At 42.3% G+C, this 20,967-nt stretch overlaps 1 protein-coding gene across 1 annotated transcript in view; it reads right to left on the bottom strand.

The window, feature by feature from the left end:
- Positions 1–20,967, bottom strand: part of LOC309548984 (vertebrate ancient opsin-like) — a 368,174-nt gene that overhangs the window by 133,073 nt on the left and 214,134 nt on the right. Inside the window, exon 3 of the mRNA XM_082248920.1 lies at positions 881–1,114. Coding sequence (XP_082105046.1) covers positions 881–1,114 — 234 coding nt within the window. The remainder of the gene's footprint in view (positions 1–880; positions 1,115–20,967) is intronic.

The raw sequence follows: 20,967 nt of genomic DNA, 5'->3' as shown, positions 1-20,967 counted from the left end.
GTTGAGGGTGGAGGGAGAAGAACTAACTACTTTCTGCGGATCATAAAAAGTATAAAACACCATTACAGGTCCCTTCATTATTAATAAGGAAGAGATAATAAGGCTAGCATTTTTCCCCAGAAAAGTGGCAAGTTTACAGGATTGAATCTGTACAGTGTTAAAGAGCCAAGGAGTCTCATACATTAACACAAAAACAAAAAACAAAAAAAAAACATATATAATCAATAAACAAGTAGGCCGGTGATCAAAAAACTAAATATTACTATTTAGATCGAGATTTACAAAGCCAGACCCTAAAGCCTAAATACATAAAGTGATTTTAAAAATAATGCAAATACCGCTCTAAATGGATAACATAATAAGGTCAAAATATTTGAGGCATAAAAAAGGAGGTTAAAATCCTACTGTAAAGGGAAAGCTATCCCAATATGGAAGTAATAGTATAACAACTGACTTTTACTAATGTCCGCTGTCATCATAGTGTTTTAATATATGTGTGTTAACTTCCGAAGTGGCACAGCACTGTTGTTATTTATTAAGTATTTACTAACAATGCACATCTCCTGAACATCCTTGTATAAAAGGAAGCTATATTGGTTTGTATTTGGATATATTTTCTGTATCGATTTTTTTCCTGTTATTGACACTATAATTTTTCTTTTACACAATTCAAAACTGCAGTCTTTTTTTCCATCTAGTTAATATCTAGTAAATATCCTATGGAAATGTATAATTTATGGTGAGAAAATGGTACATTTATACAGCATTTATCTTATGGTTTTTCTGATATGTATCTCTTTATACCACCAGGCCCCCCCCCCCTTCCTGTGCTATCTATACTCATCCTCTATACATGAGATTTTGAAACGCATTTACCTACCTGCCTGTTCAGAAAGATGTAGATGATAGGGTTGTAAACAGTGCTGCTTTTTGCCAGGACAGAAGGTATAATGCTAGCAGAAGGGGTAATCAGACCAGGTCTTCCAAAAGTAGCAATCAGGGCCATTATTCCATATGGCAGCCAGCAGAGAAGAAAGCAGATGACCATCACAATGACCATAATGAGGACTCTCTGCTCCCGAGTTCGGGCTGTTACTTTTGTGACACCACTGATCTGAAGAAGACACAAGAAAGCATATTATCCAGCAGTTTTCCAAATCCCTCCTTTCCTTGAATTTAAAAAAAAAACTCATAAATCATATATAATGATAAGAGAAGAGATTTGGATGCTATAAACAGATACCAAAGAAAAACATAAATGTAAAGCCAAATAGCAGGTTTATAGTACATGGCAAAAAGTGATGCAGCTCTGTATTTATTAATTTGTAATTAAGCAAATTGTGTTATGCATTTTTATTCTCCTGTATAGTAGAGCTCAGACTGGAAGAATAAGTAAATTGTGCTGCAGTGCTCATGTGCTAACAAAAGCCACACGTAGAGTTAGAGAGCTGAGTGATAGAGGGATGAGTGAATTTGTGCTTCTCGTTAGGGATGATCGAACGGTTCGGGTCCACCATCGGTTCGGCCCGAACATTGTGTGTTCGAGGTTCGGCCGAATTTAGAACTTTTTGCCCAAAAAGTTCGGAATTCGGCAACCAGAACCGACCAAAATGCAATGGTTCAGGAAATGGGCTTTAAAAGCCAGTGATTGGACCAGAACCATTAGCAAAAGCCAATTGAGGGGGCAGAAGAATGCTAGGAATGTGATTGGAGTGACTAGGGGGTCCCTAGACCAATCATTAGTGAATACGCCCCCCAGTATATAAGATAGCCCCCGCCAAATTCCTAGCATTGTTATACTGGACATGGAAGAGAGTGGAAGCAGTTCTGTTAATTTTACTTTAAAAGTGTCATTTAGCATTTATTAGTGTGAGGAAAGGGATATCTAGTGTAGTTAGAGTGCTCCTTTACACTTTAGTTAGCTTCAAAAATTTAGTTTCTGTAGGGAAAGTGTGAGGTGTCAGGGTGACCGTAATGTAGTGTAGGGTTAACTGACTGCTATGGCAGGGTGACCGAACCCTTCCATACCAGGGTGACCGTAATGTAGTGTAGGGTGAACTGACAGTGACTGCTATGGCAGGGTGACCGAACCCTTCCATAGCAGGGTGACCGCAATAGAGAAAAGCTATTTTCTCTTAGCTGACTTTCGTTTCTGTAATATGGCTTCGCCGCCGCCAGCATTTTTGGCTGCAGGCGTTGCTAGTGCTTTTTTGAGCACATGTTTGGAGTCAGACATGACATCTGAACATGTGTATAGGGGGTATATATTAGGGCTGTGCATCTTCACTTACCTCACGATTCTATGCGATTACGATTATTAGGGTCGCGATTCGATACGATTCGATTCCGCGATGCATCAAGATGCATCACGATTACTGCCCAATGCCCATGCCCAGCCCACTGCCCAATGGTTTTCAAAACTTTATAAAAAAAAAAAAACAATCAAGCAGTCACAAATAAAAGAATCCTTTTTATTTTCATTTGCTTCAAAGGACACTTTCCTGGACCCTGTCATGGCCTGCAAGCCCTGCATACTTTAGTGCACTTGCACTGCAAACATATAGGAAGGTCTGAAAATGCAAACAGCATAGCAGAGACAGACAACAACACTAGTATTTTACTAGAAGTAACAGTAAAATTAGTAAAAAACTGTAGTAGTGCAGTTTACTGCTTCATAAAAGAAAATATTAATATAAGCCAGGCCTACCACTATTTAAAGTACAACTAAAGGCAAAACTTTTTGGATTTTGGATAAAGTTTGGCCTATAGTTGTACTTTAAGGCAAGCCAAGATAGAAGAAGCCAGCCAGCCAGCCAGCCAAGCTAATATTCTTGTGAAAATGGTCATCATAAATTCCCACAAAACATTATATATAAATCCTTTTATGTGAATATGCATTGCAATAAATTCCAGGTGTGCCATAACCTGTCCTCTACAAAACAGAGCACTTCCTGACTAGTAGCAAACATCAAGGGTGAACCTGGCAATAGTGCACTGCTGCATAACTTCCATGTTCACCGTGATGTTTGTTTCCCTCTGCAACTGCCAGTCAACTCAAGTGAGTTGATGGATTGGCTGCTAGAGGGGAGTTACAAATATAAGCTTTAAGCTTATCAATTCACTTATGTCACTTTTATGTCACTTACTTTACAGAAAACGTTACCTGTCCTGCAGACAGTCTCTGTCTCTACCACGATTAAACCCAACTGAAGCCAAGCCAAAGCCACCATTAGAGGAAGGAAAACCCTTGACAGAGTAAATCATCAACTAAAGCTTAAACCTTGAGTAAATCTTCATGGGATCACAAAAAAACACACAACACGATTGTCTGCATCAGAATCATGAGAATTGAAGAAAGGTTTGGCATTGCCACACTGGTTCAACTCAAGGCATATAGGTTAGGTCAGGTTTGTGTGTATTTGTGATCCAGTAAAGATTTAATCAAGGTTTTACGCTTCAATGTATGATTGATTTAATCTTTCAAGGATGCCCTTTCCTGTACCGTGGCTGCCTGGCTTGCCTTCAGTTGTCTAGATACACTTTTACCTTTAGTATTTGTTTGGTTGAGGGAACCCCCTACACTTGCTATTGCTACAGAGTACAACAGACCAGCAGACAGACATGCGTTGCAATAAATTCCAGGTATGTGCCATAACCTGTCCTCTACAAAATAGAGCACTTCCTGACTAGTAGCAAATATCAAAGGTGAACCTGGCAATAGTGCACTGCTGCATAACTTCCATGTTCACCGTGATGTTTGTTTCCCCCTGCAACTGCCAGTCAACTCAAGTGAAGTGAGTTGATGGCTGCTAGAGGGGAGTTATACAAATATAAGCTTAAGCTTAAATAATTATCAATTCACATGTGAATGGACCATTTTTGAAAACAAGCCATTCTCCATCTCTCCAGTGCAAGAAAAGCTGTAAAAAATAAAAAATGTTCCAGGTTCACTGCGATTGTGTTTGCCCCTGCCATTGCCAGTCAACTAAACACAGTGTGTGTGTGTGTCGTGACTCGTGACAACTCAAAAGCTTATACGCAGCCTCAGCATCAACTCAACACACACACACACACTATGTGTGTGTGTGTGTGTGTGTGTTGAGTTAATGCTAGAGCTGCGTTATAAGCTCTTGAGTTGTCACGACAGTCAGTCAGTCACGTTACAGAAAGAAAACTTCACTTGCACTGCACTGAGCAGCACTCTACCATGTCGATTACATCTGTAACTGAAGCCAAGCTAGCCAACAAGCCACCATTAGAGGAAGGAAAATCCTTGAGAGAATAAATTGTAAACTGAAGCTTAACCTTGAGGAAATCCTATGGGGGTCACATTCACAAACTCACAAATATAGTATATTACACAAGAATCCACAATTGGTGTTTGTGATCCAATAAGATAAGATTTACTCGAGGTTAAGCTTCGAATGTACAAGTTATTTCTCTCAATGATTTTCCTTCCTATAATGCTGCACCGTGGCTGGCTTGGTGTCAGTCAGTTGTCTTGTCTAGAAGAAAATACACTTTAATATTATTTATTTGGTTGAGGGTTAAATGAACCCCTGCCTAGTACTTGCCTAGACACTTTTAGTGTGAAGCAACGGAACGGATTATGGATTGGAAATGGACACATTGGACAGGACAATCTTCAAAAACAAACCATCAGTGCTATAAAGCTATAAAACAAGACTGGTGATGTGACCGACTGGTGACTGGCGGCAGACTGAATTAGTAATTACTAATTCATTAAAAACATGAATTAGTAATTATTTCAGTGCTTAGCATTTGGGAACATGTAGGTTTTTCTGTAAGAACACTAGATGATCCACATGCTCAGGTTTAAGACGGCTTCTTTTCGCTGTTATAACATCTCCTGCAGTAGAGAAAACCCGCTCTGCAGATACACTTGTACCTGGGATACACAAGTAGTGCTTTGACAGCTGAGAGAGGAGGGGGAATATGACCTCATGCTCACGCCACCATTTTAAAGGGTCCTCAGTGAGAGGCAGAGGTGGGGCTTTACAATATTTTTCCATTTCGTCTTCTGCCTTGGCATAGGGGGTCTTAGGTTCTATTGCACCATCAGTGAAAGACTGCCCCAGCAAAGTCATGAGCAGCGATGTTGTGGCCTTTTTTTTGGGAGGAGAATGGCTGTCCTCAATGGGTGTTGTTTCTTCTTCCACAGTTGCTTTTTCCCTAGGCACTTCATCCACATTTGTCCTTCTATTAGATGTAATCTGTGTGTTTGAACAAAAGATAATAGTATAAGAAGAGCTGAACTGACTAAGAGTGTGATTCATTGATGAGGTGTGGGAAACTGCACGGTAATCCATACCATACAGTTCCACTTCCCACACCGCATCAGTGAATCAGGGCATGTTATTACACAACACAATGTAGCTGAGCTTCTAGCTGTCTGGCAGGAAACATGATGAAATTCTAATTACCACCAAAGATGCAGCCTCCTCAGTCACTCCTCTGTATATCTCCGATCTCTCCTCCTCTGTGAGAATAAAAGGCAGTCCTTTAAAGCGAGGATCCAGAGCAGAGGCTGTATGAAGGATCTTCTTCTCTGCTGTACCTCTTCAGGAGATCTGTTTTGATGGCATTCTTGATCTCATGGGTCATGGCTGTGTCTCCCATGGTGTCTGTCATGCTCTGGAGCAGTTGTGCATTTAGAGGGGCAATGAGAGACACTGTTGGGTTGCGCTCTTCTGACATCAGCAAGGTTGCATCCTTCATTGGCTTTAATGCACTCACAGCGTCCTCTGCATTTGACACATCTGTTTCATTGAGAGTGCAGAGATCAGACTCTCCTTTTCTGACTTCTGGAGACAGCAAGGTGGCACAAACTGCAGGTTGTTGTTCTAAGAACCTCTTGACCATGTCATATGCGCTGTTCCATCTTGTTGGCACATCAGTTATTAGCTTATGATTCTTCAGGCCCAGACATTTCTGTTTCTCTTTTAGACAGTGGCTTGCTCTAGTGCTGCGATGGAAGAATGTGGATATTCGTCGCACTCTGGCGAGAAGCCTGGAGAGCGTGGCCCCTTTCAGTGCCCACTGACATGCAAGATTGAGTGTATGGGCGAAACATTTAACATGAGGAAATTTACCAACTTGAGCTGCAACTATCATGTTCGCCGCGTTGTCGGTCACAAGCACTACAGATTTATCAGACAGCTGCCATTCTTCCACAACATGAGACAGTAGCTCTGCCAGATGAGCACCTGTGTGAGACTCATAAATGGCTCTTGTTTGCAACACATGTGACAAGACCTGTCAGTCCTTAGTAACATAATGTGCTGTTATTGTAACATAGGACTCCGTTGTGACTGACGTCCATGAATCACACGTTATTGTGACTCGACTGGCTTGGTTCATTGTCGCAAGTACCTGAGCTTTGGTGTCGTGGTAGAGTGCAGGTATAACGTTTTCTGTAAAGTGCCTGTGTGATGGGATCTTATAACGTGGCTCTAGCGTCTTCACAAGGTAGCGAAACCCGGCGTTGTCCACAACTGAGTAAGGCCGTAGGTCCTTGGCGATGAAAGCTGCCACAGCTTTGGTTAGTTTCTTCCCTTTTTCTGAGTTGGGCGGATAAGTTGACAGTATGGCATCAATTCTTGGCTGATCTGGGTTTAGCAGTCTTTCCTTGGCAGTGGTGGCACTGCTGGTGGCGACAGGTGTTACTAACTCAGAGTGAAAACGGCTAACATGGTTTCTCAAGTTCATAGTATTCCCTAGGTTTTTAATTTTTGTGTGACAGGCATTTTTTCAATAATTGGCTTTTTTATCAAAAATGACAATTTTTAAGAACTTTTTTTTGTGTGATTAATAGTCCTTGGGGCATGACCCAGAACCCTAGGCACTTTTTAGGGACATTTATTGGGTTTTAGGGCTTTAAAAATTGTGTTTTTTGATTACCGAAGTTCGGGTCCATTGATTTCAATGGGGTTCTGAAATCCGGGCCGAACTTTCGGGTAGTTTGGATGTTCTGGCCGAACCGAACTTTTCAAAAGTTCGATCATCCCTACTTCTCGTTTCCCTGTCCAATCACAGGCTGAGAATGGTGCAAGAACTGTACGTGTTACTGGACTGCAGCAGAGAAAAATCATCATGGGCTGCCAGACAGAGCTGTAATGTATAGCAGAACTGTATAATCCCAAGACTGGATGGAAATACAAATCCTTTGCCAGTTAACAGCTTCCATGTATATACAGTATTTTTAGCCGTTTGTCTAGAGTTCAGCTTTAAAGTGCAGATAATATCTATTGGTCCTGCCCTGCTCCAATCATTGTAGTGAGCTACAGTTCCCTACTCCCTATTTTATGGAGATGGGGGGGGGGGGGGCTCTGGTAGTCCTAATACTACATTTGCTGTCTTTAGTACAGTGATTTAGCATTTTTTTTTTTTACCCTAAGGAAGGAAGTGTGTTGCTGGCAAAATAACCAGGTAAAAAAAAGGAAACACTGAAAAAGAAAACGCATGCATGAAACTGAACAGCAGAAAACCCCTTTGTTGCTCCACAGTACAGCACTGACAATCTAGCTGCACAGTGGGGACAAATTGCACTTTAACCCCACCATACACAGAGGTTTCATGTACAATTGACCGTCATTTCCCATGGGCACAGTTTGAGTTTTTCGGCGGCCAACAGTCAAAACGTTCCTATACTGAATGCGATTCTTTCGTGTTCAGGAGAGGGAGGTTTAACCTCACCTAACCACAGCAGCTTCTAAACTCTGCTTAGTGCAGCCTTTTTTTTTTTAACTAGGGTGCCTTGAGGTTTCTTCAGGAGTGCCTTGGCAAAATACCCAAAAATTGCCCCAAAATTGTATAGAAGCTGGTGGATGAAACCTGGCTCTTAGTTACACAAAGCCACAGGTTTTCATTGTACACCATTACAACCTTCTAGCTGCAAACCGCCTAATGACCAATGACATCAACAGTTGATAAGGAGGATGTCAGTTGTCTGCATATCACCCTTGTTTGACCCTCCCTTGCCTCTCTTCATCAGCTTTGGGGTCTCATTAGCTAAGGGATGGAGAAAAACTGACAAGACAGAGAAGAGAAACATTGGAATACTAATCAGTACCAGTTTGCCAAAGTGTATTTGCTTTGGAAGAATAAGTCCTCTTTAGTGTTGGGGGTCCTATGTGAATCTATGTTGCTGCAAGATGTTAAACTATCAGAATAGTTTTTACATTTTTAGAATGGGGCGCCTCAAGACTGTCCAAAATTTTGCACAGTGCCTTGAGATTGTCCATAATTCTAAAGGGTGCCTTGACTGAAAAAAGGTTGAGAAACACTGGCTTAGAGGTCCGGTTGTATGTCAAATTAGAAACTAACATGCAGAGTAGATAGGCTGACTCTGAGTTCCAGTGTCACAGTTCCAGTCACACCACAGTTCCTTCCAGGCTGGTTGGACAATGGTTGGAGGATCCCCCCCGTGACAGCTGATCTTGCCTTTGGGTCTCCAACACAAAGACAGATGCCACATAATCCACAGGGGCACCTGCAACTGGACTTTGCTTCAACATTCATCTGGTGGTATCGCAATTATAATAAAAATACATATCCACCTGTGCACAATTCCAGCAGGACTCCTACCGTGCCCTTTTGATAATAATACCTGTTATTAATCTCTCCTTATATAAAGCTTGTATTATTTCTTTACAGGTGTACTTATGGTTAATGTTATATGCTGGTTGGAGTAGGTCATCTGCTCCCAATTACTTTGTTTAGATTACTGATTAATTTCCCTGGAAGGGAATCCCCTCTCACAGAGGCCCTGTCCTGGGTGAAGACACTGCCAACTTTATAATTTAACCCAATTTTTAACTTGGTAAAGGTTCTGGTTCTCTGATCTACCTACAGTACTAGTGCAACATCCTGTTGGGGGTTGGGGGGGGGTGCATTTCTCATAACACATCCAAAATTGCAATTAAGTGTTAACTTCTGCAATCAATATCTCTAAAGTTTGATCCTCTTGCTTCTTTGAGATGGCTAAAGTGTTATATATTGCTGCAGTTGTCCTATGATCATGTGTGATTGACCTTGCACAGCTCCAGCACTATGTAGCGGTATTCATACTACTTTATGGGGTTACATGTTGTACTGCAGTTAATCTAATTCTAAAGGCATTACATTTTTCATCCCAATGCATTCTATGCATTAATGTAAAAAACCTTCTAGGTGCAGCTACCCCCCATATACTTACCTAAGCTCCAGCTCTATGTAGCAGTATTCATACTACTTTCTGGGGTGCCATGTTGTACTGTAGTTAAAGAGATTGTAAAGGCATAAGGTTTTTTTACACTAATGCATTCTATACAATAAAGTAAAAAACCTTCCAGGAGCAGCTACCTCCCCCCCCGCCCCCATATACTTACCTAAGCCTTATCTCGATCCAGGAATGTGCAGTGGAGCAGTCTGTCCAGTGAGCCAATGACGAGAGAGCAGGGGTGGGGCCAAATTGTGATCTGCGTTTGCATAGACACACAGAGCGTGGTTCAGGAGTGCTATTGAGGGCATTTGGCAAGGGGGAGGAGCCAGAACCACTGACGGGGAAACCAAAAATAAGAGGATCGGGGGTGCTGCATCAAAACCATTGAGTAGATAGGTATGACATGTTTGTTATTTTTGAATCTCTTTAAAATACAGTTTGGGCTTTTGCATACAGATTTTTTCAGAAAACCCTATTATATGTTTATTATGTCTTCCCATTCACAGAGCATACCTAAAAAAAATAAAACATATTTCCTACCTTTCAAGTTGTTTCTTTAGAGTCGGCATTTGGGCAGACTGCAAGATGCACTGAACATTTTTAAAGTGAAAGTGAAGTGACAAAGTGGGGACGTACTGAATCACACAAAAATAAGGAAGGAGAAAAAGTGGGGTTTTGTAGGCCAAAATGAGATGGTCAGAATATAACACAACACAGAGGGTAGATTAAAAACGCATGTTTATTCATCAATATATTCTCATAAAAAAAGCATGTGCAAACATGCTCAAATGACTTACATACATGTAACAAATAATAACACAAATAATAAAAACCAGAACACAGATAAGAATGGATGGAAATTGGTCCCTGCGTAGCCAACGCGTTTCGCTTGGGTTTGCTTCTTCAGGGCTTAAGAGACCAAGAAACCAACTAGTGTTCCTCCGTATGTGAAATCATAGGGCAGCCGGCAGGTCCATAAGTAAGATTCAGATGGTATATAAAACATGAATTTTATGTGGAAGTATACTGATCATTGGATGATGGAAAAGTCATAGTTATATAAATAAAATATTGGGTCGCATGTGCGTGTATGTGTACCAAAGGCACATGCTATATAGATATACGTCTTAAATGCCTCAGTATTGTGGCCACAACACCACTAATTTGCCATATCCATATCCATATATTTCATCCTCATAGGGAATATTGTATAGATAGTGAGGCAGGTGGTTGTTAACTTATTCTCAGGCAGATATCCACTCCCATGATCATAGTGGAAAAGGGAGGAAGGGCCAGGAGAAGTCAGGAGGAGTAGTGGTGAGCTCCTCAACAGAAGACAGTCCCTTTGTGTCCCTGGTGCCTTTGCTGGGTAATCTGCTGCCTGGTGACGTACTGAGTTGTTGTCTCATCAACATACAAGGCAGAATTCAAGTCTTAAGATCTTTAAGTCTCAACTCCGGGGAAAGGAAATTCCTCCTTTGCAGTTGAAATGCCTCCACACAGCAAGGTTTAAATGCTTGTTTAGGTCCATGACATTTTATTGACCCATACTCCCCTCCACCAGCAACTGGCACTCTTCTCTGCTCCCCTACAATCCAGCAGAGGACTGTCCCCTGGAGTCCTCATGTCCAATGCAGGGCTATGGGCTCTGCATTGATCTTGATGATGCCAAAAGACCTGCGTGCAATGGAGCTTTTTAGGAATAAAAGGCTATGGAAACTAGTCTTACAGCATGGAGGGAGCATTTAAATGTGCATTTAAACAATGCAGTCAACTGGAAAGGGGGTATTTTCTTTCCCTGAAGTTTAGCCTATACCTGTGGTCTCCAAACTACTGCCCAGGGGCCAGATGTGGCCCTTTGCTTGCCTTTATCTAGCCCTTGAGGAAGTGTTCCTCTCACTGATACAAGACATTATTCCAACCACTGACACCAACAAGGGGGCATAATTCCTTCCACTGATACCAGTGATATCAATGATGGGGCACTATTCCTCCCACTAACACCAACAATGGGGTATTTTTCCTCCCACTGACACCAATGTCCGGCCCCCCTAAAGTCTAAAGGACAGTAAACTAGCCCTTTGTTTAGAAAGTTTGAAGACCCCTGGCCAAACCTTATATTAGGCCAGACAGTGTCCAAATCTAGTTTAGAACTGATAATGAAATCTTCCAGCATAGTACAGACAGGTTTAATTACATCAAACATAGCTCCCAGACTCTTTTCTAACATTACTTAGCATTGAAAGACTTCAGTTTTTGAGTTTTCAGAAAATAGGAAGTAAAAACATAAGCAGCAATTTTTTTTTTTAAGTTATTCTATGTGAATGAGAACTTGTAACAAATATAAAATACATGTTATCCCAAATTGGCTGCAAAAGTGGAAATACACTTAAAAGTGTCTGTACATACAATAATACCACCTTGGTACCACACGTGGACCTATTAAAACTGCAATTAAACTTGACCATACAGCCTTAGTTGTATTCAATATTGGAAATTGTATGTCTGCAGAAAAAATAGTATATGATACTGTCTATATAAGTTCATTCATCTGTCTGCAAATGAACTGAAATAAATATTATAGCTAACTAATTATAATATAAGCTGTACAGCCTAAGGTGGTTTTGTTTAAAAAATAATAATTCTTTAAATTGCCAGAAGGGAGAATCAGTCCAGCCTATGAAATGAAACTTTATTCTAAATTTAAATTTCAATATTGTACCACTCGAGGGTCAGAGTTATATATAGAGAAAACCAAGCTTTTCAGAAAGACAAGATCATGAGTGAAAGAATAAAGGCACAGTAATGTCACAAACGCCATTATAGTAAGAGACACATCATGATTCAAATCTGAAGAATTAGACACAGGAAGTAAACAAAAACAGAAATGTATATACTGGAATTTAAAGGAATTCTTCATGCGTTTAATACCTGTTTCATAATTCAAAAAATGTGTATTTAAAATTGTGCCTACAAGCAACAATTTTTATTTTGCAAGATTTTGCTAAAATACATTGTGACTTAACTAGAGCATATAAACTGTAAGAACATTGGCAGGAAAAAGATACTTGAATGCATTCTGCTTCATTGCTTCTATAATCTACAATACATTCTTGATTTATTAACATCACAAGTTTATTCAACAGGCTGTTGGATGGTCCTCCAGGAAAATCTAACTCTGAATTAGAGAAAGAGAGCATATTCCAATGTGAGCATGTGATATGCACATGCATCCTGGTTCAACATGAGGCACATGCACATTTACTACAGTACAATTTATTTCCCTACTTGCTGTGTGTCCAGTCTCCCCAAACCTCTTCTCTCCAGCACTCTGGATGGCAGCCATATTCTGATATCATCACCTACATTGAGTCCTGCATTGTATGTGAAGGGTTTGCCCACAACCTGGAGCAAGGAATGACGTAATTATTACAGCTAATTCCTCTAGCCCTAAATTTACAAATTATTTAACTCTTACAGTGTGTTGAATAGGTGGGTGGGGCAGATTTTTAAAATACTAAATTAAAGCATCAAGAATAGGTAGTGTAGTGGTCATCAAGTTTGTTTTACACGGGAAAGGTCCCTCCTTTGAAACCAGACAGAAAAGGTGTGCACAAACTGCACACCCTAGAGATTGTTTCCACGATCAATGCCACTTTCTGAATCCCTATTCATAATTTTTACTTTAGTACAGACTCAGTTTGGATGCCAAGGGAAAGCACCAAGAATAGGTTTTATATAGTGTAGTTTTTATATAGTGTAGTGGTCTACACTTTTGCCACAAACATAAAAGGTCCCCAGTTGAAAACTGGCCAGAAACACCTTTTTCGTACTTGGGCAAAATCAAAGCTCTTGTGAGGCCTTTCTCCTTACAGCCTTAAGTGGAATATGACAATTTCAGGCAGAGTTTAGTTGCAATGCCTACAATGTAAGTTCTCTTTCTCCTGATTAGTGATTTGATCAGGAGAAACTGAAGACCATTGCTCGAAGCTTTCAGGTGACCTGGTTTTCTGGTCTCACAAAGCAGGGTGAAAGAGGACTCTCCTTCTCCTGGTTAAACCCAAGGACACATGCTGCCTTTCAGGATGCTGGAAATGTTTCCATTCTTGCTTCTGTCTGCCAGTGGACAAAATGGATGCATATTCTCCCATCTTCCTAGGTTATTCAAACCGTTATCCATTTAGTCGAATGTTGCACAAAAGCCACATACATGCTTTAATTAACCTTTATTAGTATATAGGATTATATTTAGAAAGTAAGGTGTGAAAAAAATCTAAAATTTTCTTTAACTCTGCTGCTAAAAAAATTTGAGACAAAGATTTAAGACCATTTGATCCGAGCCTTAAATAAATGGTGATCTTTAATCCCAGGTTCTAAAAAAATGAACTTTTATTGTTTATGTACATTAGAATATACTTTTAATGGGATTCACCTTCAAATAATTTTTTTCCATGACATACATCTCTCTTGGCTTCATAAAGACGGGCTAATTATTTTAATGTCACCCTGGAATTAATTGTATATTGTAGGGAATACATCCAATGGGTTTTTTTCTTCCAAGAGTCATCGTGTAGGTCATTTACTGAACTCTGGTCCCTTAAAGGGAAAGCATAGTGATGCTAGGTTGATCTCATTTAAAACATTTTAGTCAGTTTTTATTATGAAAATTGTGGCCACTGAGCAGCATGACAGGACAGGTGCAGGATGACAGGAGGGGGGCGGGGTGACACAAAGGGGACAGCATAGCAGGAAAGGGACAGATGGACAAGAGGTTGGCAGTATCACAGGAGGGGGCAGAGGAACAGGGTGCAGAGAGACAGGAGAGGGGCAGAATGACAGGAAGGGGGCAGCATCACAGGAGAGGGACAGGAGGGGGGCAGCATCACAGGAGGTTGGCAATGTCACAGACGGTGGGCAGTGGGATAGGGGGGGGCAGCAACATAGAAGGGAAGCAGCATCACAGGAGGAGGGCAGAAGGACAGGAGGGTGCAGTATCACAGGAGGGAGCAACAGGACAGGTGGGAGGCAGTGTAACAGGTGGGGGGCAGTGTGACAGGTGGGGGCATTGGAATAGGTGGGGGGTGAATCTGGAAAAAAGGGGGCAGTGTGACAAGAGGGGGGCACTGGGACAGCAGAGTGCCATGGGACAGGAGAGGGGAAGTGGGAAAGGTGGGGGGCAGCAGGAAAGGAGGGGGGCAGTGTCAGTGTTCACGCGTCTTGGGAATGACCAATCCTCCTAGGTGGGTGGCAGTGTGCAGGTGTGGGCATAGAAAAAGGTGGGGGGCATTGGGAAAGGAGGGGGCAGTGTGACAAGAGGGGGAAGTTGGACAGGAGAGGGGCAGTGGGATAGGTGGGTGACAGTGGGACAGGAGGAGGGCAGCGGGAAGCAGTGTCACTCTGATCACACAAACCTTGAGAATGACCAATCCCCCAGGTGGGGAGTAATATGACAGGAGTGGGGCAGCATGATAGGAGGGGGCAGTGGCACAGGACAGGAGAAGAGTGACAGGAGAGGGGCAGAATGACAGAAGGGGACAGCAGGACAGGACGAAGGCAGGATGACAGGAGGGGCATGGTAACAGAAGGGGGCAGGGTGACAGGAAGGGGGCAGTGAGACAGGAGGAGAGCAGCATCACAGGAAGGGGGCAGCAGGACAAGAGGGGGCAGCGGGACAAGAGGGGGCAGAATTACAGGAGGAGGGCAGCATCACAGAGGGGAACAGCAAGAAAGGAGGTGGGCAGCATCACAGGAGGGGGCAGTGTCAAAGGAGTGGCAGCATCACAGGAGGGGGGCAGTGTCACCCTGATCACACACACCTTGGGAATGACCAGTCCTCCCAGGTTGGGGGCAGTATGACAGGTGGGGGCAGCATGACAGGTGGTGGGCAATGCAAAAGGTGGGGGGCAGCAGAGGGCAGCATGACAGGACTGGGGGTGAGTGACAGGAGGGGGGCAGGGTGACAGGAGGGTGGCAGGGTGACAGGAGGGCCACAGGGTGACAGGAAAGAAGCAGATGGATAAGAGAGGGGGCAGTGTCACAGGAGGGGGAAGCGGGATGGGGGCAGTGGGACAGGAGGGGGGCAGGGTGACAGACAGGAAGGGGGCAGCATCACAGGAGGGGGACAGCAGGACAGGAGGGGGGCAGCATCATAGAAGGGAAGCAGCATCACAGGAAGGGGGCAACAGGACAGGAGCGTGCAGAATAACAGAAGGGGGGAAATTGGACAAGTCAAGGGGTGGGATAGGTGGGGGGCAGTGTGACAGGTGGGGGAAGTGTCACTCTGATCACACACCTTGGGAATGACCAATCCTCCCTGGTGGGTGGCAGTGTGACAGGTGGGGGAGCATCAGGAAAGGAGGGGGGCAGTGTGACAAGAGGGGAGCAGTGGGACAGTGGAGGGCCAATAGACAGGAGACAGGCAGCAGGATAGGTGGGGGGCAGCAGGACAGGAGGGGGCATTGGGGGGCAGTTTCACTCTGATCACACAAATTTTGGGAGTGACCAATCTCCCCAGGTGGGGGTCAGTGTGACAGGAGTGGGACAGCATGATAGAGGGGGAGTGTTACAGGATGGGAGCAGAGTGACTGGGGGCAGCATCACAGAAGGGGGCATCGGGACAGGACAGGGGCAGGATGACAGGAGGGGGCATGGTGACACAAAGGGGACAGCATAGCAGGAAAGGGACAGATGGACAAGAGGTTGGCAGTATCACAGGAGGGGGCAGAGGAACAGGGTGCAGAGAGACAGGAGAGGGGCAGAATGACAGGAAGGGGGCAGCATCATTAGCTGTTTCAACATTGGCTGTCTGGCTCCATTACTCTCAAGAAATCTGAACAGGTGATTTCACACAAACTGATTTTTCTGTAAATTTATGGATTATCTACTCTTTTTTGGAGTTTTTTTCAGAGGTTTTGGTATATTACTTTATTTTGAATGTGTCCTTTTTTTGTAAACATTTGTGTACTGACTCTTTCCATTTATTTTGCCTTTTAGTTCACTGTCTTTTTTTTCCCACTATGAAAAAATATAAAATAAAGACCCTAAAAAAGTGCTACTATGGCATAAAAGCAGGTCCAAAATAATTTTTAAAAGAGCTGTATAAAACTCAGAAGATATTTAACCAGTTCCTGCCTGGTAATCATTTGAATATTGCTAGTGGGTTTGGTTCCCAAGACCCTGTTAGTAGGTTTTAGCCTTCATCCCTTGAAAATTGATATGGGTGGTTTTGGTACCTCAGGCCAATGGTTTGGGACTTTATGGGCTAGTATAGAGTCAGATTTTAATCAAGTAATGTTTTATTCAAAAAGGTAGAAAAATAAAAATAATAACAATTACGTGTATACAATAATCACATGAGGTGTGGGTTATAGACCCATTAGTGATTGGTGAGAAATAAGAAAGAAGAGGTGACATATGTGATAGGTGACAGTTTGGTATGTCTCTCTATTCTTCACGCTTGCATGGCGTGAAGTCTGTAGGGAGAGATATCCTTAGTTCCTACGCGTTTCGGCTTTGCGCCTTTGTCAAGGAAATTTATCACCGTATCTGCAAGTATATGGTATATAGTTAGGGTATTGTGCTGCCAATGGAAAACTTTCATTGGTAGCCAATAGAATACATACTTTTGAAAGAGTTGCTGCCATTAAAAACTTTGTCCTTGGTCCTTGTTTCTCCACACAGAAATTGGAGGTGGGCACTGGTCTCTGGAGCATAAATTGTGAGTAGGCTGAGTAATCATGGTATATATGTATATATGGATTGTAGAGAGATTTCAGGTTGAGAGTACTTACAGCTAATATGGCGCTTGAAGGTGCCAGTGGTGGGGTAATCCTCCATCCTGGTCCTTTAATTCTAATAGGACAGAAAGGGGGTCCGTTTAGAGGAGGATCATCTCTCTAATATGTAATATCTCATATATGGAAAACCTGATCAAAATTTACATTGTAAATGGAACAGTCTAAGTGTAGTATTACTTTTGGCCACCGGGTGGTGTTCACATTAAGGATGTTCCTGTTTGGTGATAAAAGGAATATATGGTGCTTTTACTTTTAGATAATGACTTGGAAGGAAACCATCAATGCATAATTCGCATTGTGGTTTACTTACTGTTTTGTGGCAAGTTCCTGTGTCCTTTCCAGGTTAGTGGTCTGCAGAGCGGCAGCGTCCTGGCGTCCTATCATTCCCTCGGCTGGAGGGAAGTGGCACCCTATTGCAATTCCCGGCCTTTATATAATGCCCGCGCATGCGCAATGGAGTGCATGACGTAACGTTCGCGGACTTCCGGGAATCGGGCGCGGTGCGCGCGCAGCCCGATTATGAAGTTAGCGGCCGCCGACACAGTGTTAGAGCGGAGATCCGGCTGTGGATCCTAGGGATAGATCTATTCTTCCATCCGTTCGTTCAGTCCCTGGATTTATAGAAAGCCAGGGACCCCTGTGCCGGGTGTGGAGTTTTTAAAGGGGCAAGGATTATGGTTTTCAGGCAGTTTCTAGGAGATTATATCTGATAGATTCCAGAATAGGAATTATTTATAAACATTAGGTGCATACATGTTATAGTGAATTATAATGTTAAATACATGTATTTATTTTAAAACAGCAATTCCAATAGATGGATACAGAGAGTTTGGGATATCAATGGTGGTTTAGAGGGCATGAATGGGAGTTTCCCCGGGATGGGGATAGTTGGCAATTATATCCAAGAGGTAATAATCATTGTGAATAATGAAATTAATCAAATTGAACATCAAATAAAAATAAGTATAATAAGTACAAAAAAAAAAAAAGGGGGGGGGGGGAAATAATAATCAATAAAAGTATATGAAAAAATAATAATAATATTAAAAATGATAGTAATAATAAAAAAAAATAATATATATATATGAAAAAATATAATGTATGATATAAATAAATAAATAAATAAATAAATGTGAATAGATGGGTGGAGAGGGGGGGAGGGGGGGGGGGAAGTATGGACTATACTTGGTACAGCTAATTTTTAGGAGAGGTTTTCTTTTATCAGTCTGTTTTTCCAGAGATAAATCCTTCTAAGAAGGGGCGGTAGCTCGCATTCTCGTTTAGTCCTGGTAGCTGGGTAGCATTTAATTTCTTAATCCAGCGCATTTCTATCTGGAGTAAAAGTTTGTTCCAGTCCCCACCTCGGGGGGGGGGGGGGGGGATATGGACTCTGTCTAAGATAGAGAACTTAACTTTAGGCATTTTGTACTTATGATGGTGGGTAACGTGGCGACCCAGTGGGAGGTGAAAGTTTCCAATTGACGTTGTGTTCATATGTTGATTGACTCGAAGGCCAAATTCTTGGCGAGTCTTACCAACATAGAATGCCCCACACTCACATTCCATGAGATAGACCACACCCTGGGTCTTGCAATTTGCAAAATGCTTTGGGGTGAATAAGTCTCCATTCGGTAAGATTTTGACTGTGGATTTTTGAATGACTGCGCATTGTGCGCAGGACCCACAGGGAAATGTCCCCTTGGTCCTGCATGGATCTTTCCTAGATTTGAACTCGCTATGCACTAACGTTTGCTGTAAGGAGGTGGTCTTCTTATATGTGATTAGGGGGTTTTCCGTGATCAAGTCCTTCATGGATGGATCTTCTCTGAGGATAGTCCAATTTTTCTGCAAGATGTTGCGAATTTTTTGGTATTCATTTGAGAACCTCATTTTGATTCTTGTTGGTTGTTGGTTAGTCTTCTGGTCCTGTTGGTTCACTTTTTTGAAGATAAGGTCTTGTCTGTCCTTTTTTTGGGCTTTATTAAAAGCTTTCCTGAGACATGTCTTAGTATATCCCCTCTCGCGTAGCCTGTTGGTCAGAGCATCCGCTTCTTTTTGATATTCCTCTTGGGTAGTACAATTCCTTTTTAGTCTAAGGAATTGACTGTATGGTATAGATTGTTTTAGTGGTTCTGGGTGGAAGCTGGTAGCATGGAGTATAGTGTTGCCGGCGGTCTCCTTACGGTATAGGGTGGTCATTAGGTTACCTTCTGGATCCTTATAAATGTAGGTGTCCAGGAATGCGACTTTCGTTGTACTATATGTCAAAGTAAAGTACATATTGTGATTGTTTTGATTCATTTTGGTCAGGCATCCTTCAATGAGATTTTCCGGTCCATTCCATATTATCAGGATGTCGTCCAGGTATCTCTGCCAAATCATTATATTCTCAGTAAATTGGGTATTATCTTCTGATGTTAGAAATTCTTGTTCCCATTCCCCCATATATATATTTGCATACGAGGGTGCACAGCTAGTTCCCATTGCAACTCCACAGCTTTGTACATAGTATGTACCGTTAAATGAAAAGGTGTTGTGATTTAATATAAAGTCCAACATCATAAGAATAAAATTATTACATTTTTTGTCATGTTTGCTATGTTGGTTTAATGTTTTTTCTACTGCTTTAAGCCCTTTAGAGTGTGGAATGTTGTTATAGAGGGTCTCTACGTCGATGGTCATGAGGATTGCCTCTTTGGGTATAGTTAGTCCTTCCAAAATCTGTAATAAATGAACTGTGTCCTTGGTGTGAGAAGCCAACTGAGTGACATGGGGTCTGAGGTATTTGTCTATGACTTGGCTAATTTTTTCGGTGATGTTGCCGTTTCCTGAAATTATAGGTCGTCCGGGGGGGTCGGTTGGATTTTTGTGCACTTTGGGCAGTGAATAAAAAGTGGGGGTTCTGGGATGTTTAGTTCTGATGAACTCCCAGAGGTTTTGTGATATTGTATGTTTGTGGAATGCTTGGTCCACCAATTTGTAAAATTTTTGATTGTATGTTTTAATCATCAATGGAGAGATGGGTTTGTAGCATTTTTTTTTTTATTATTACTATCATTTTTAATATCATTATTATTTTTTTATTTTTTCATATACTTTTATTGATTATTATTTTCCCCCCTTTTTTTTTTGTACTTATTATACTTATTTTTATTTGATGTTCAATTTGATTAATTTCATTATTCACAATGATTATTACTAGAGTTGAGCGGACACCTGGATGTCCGTGTTCGGCGGGTTCGGCCGAACTTGAAAAAAACGTCCTTTTTTTCCCAGACACCGAACCCCATTGAAGTCAATGGGGACCCGAACTTTCAGGCACTAAAATGGCTCTAAAACACCAATGGAAAGGGCTAGAGTGCTGCAAATGGCAGAAAAACGTAGTTAAGAGCATGACAAGTGCTCTAAAAACAAATGTGGATAGGGAAATAACTTAAAACAACAACAAAAAAACAGAAAAATAAAACAATGTTCTTCATCTCTGAAGGACGAGGCCCATATGGAGTAGGAGGGAGGTTGAGGTGGTGGTGGATGTGGCGGTGTCATAGGCGTGCGCACAGGGTGTGCCTGGGCACACCCTAATCACCTAGGGCACCTAGGGCACGTAGCATTATCGCTCTGTTTGCCAGTGAGGAGATGGGAAAGATCTCCCTCGGACCTGCTCTGCTCTATTTCACTTTGCCAGCAGGGAGAGTAATGTATCGGGGCCATGTACATGTAGGCAAACACATGCATGTGTATTTAAACTTTGGGGTGCACACCCTAATGCAATAGGCTGCGCACACCTATGGGCGGTGTAGGTGGAAGCGGCGGTGGAGGAGGACCAGGGCCGGATTAAGAGCATCATGGGCTTGGTGCTGAGGATTTTGAAGGGCCTTAAGGGCTGTGCCTTGGCATGCACCCAGAGGAGAAAGGGTGCAGCCATGCATGCCTAATTCAACATGTGCA

Source organism: Pelophylax lessonae (genome assembly GCF_965119305.1).
Source record: "Pelophylax lessonae genome assembly, chromosome: 3".
Classification (NCBI taxonomy): Eukaryota; Metazoa; Chordata; class Amphibia; order Anura; family Ranidae; genus Pelophylax; species Pelophylax lessonae.
The sequence above is the reverse complement of the archived record's forward strand: the minus strand, read 5'-3'. Positions and strand labels throughout refer to the sequence as shown.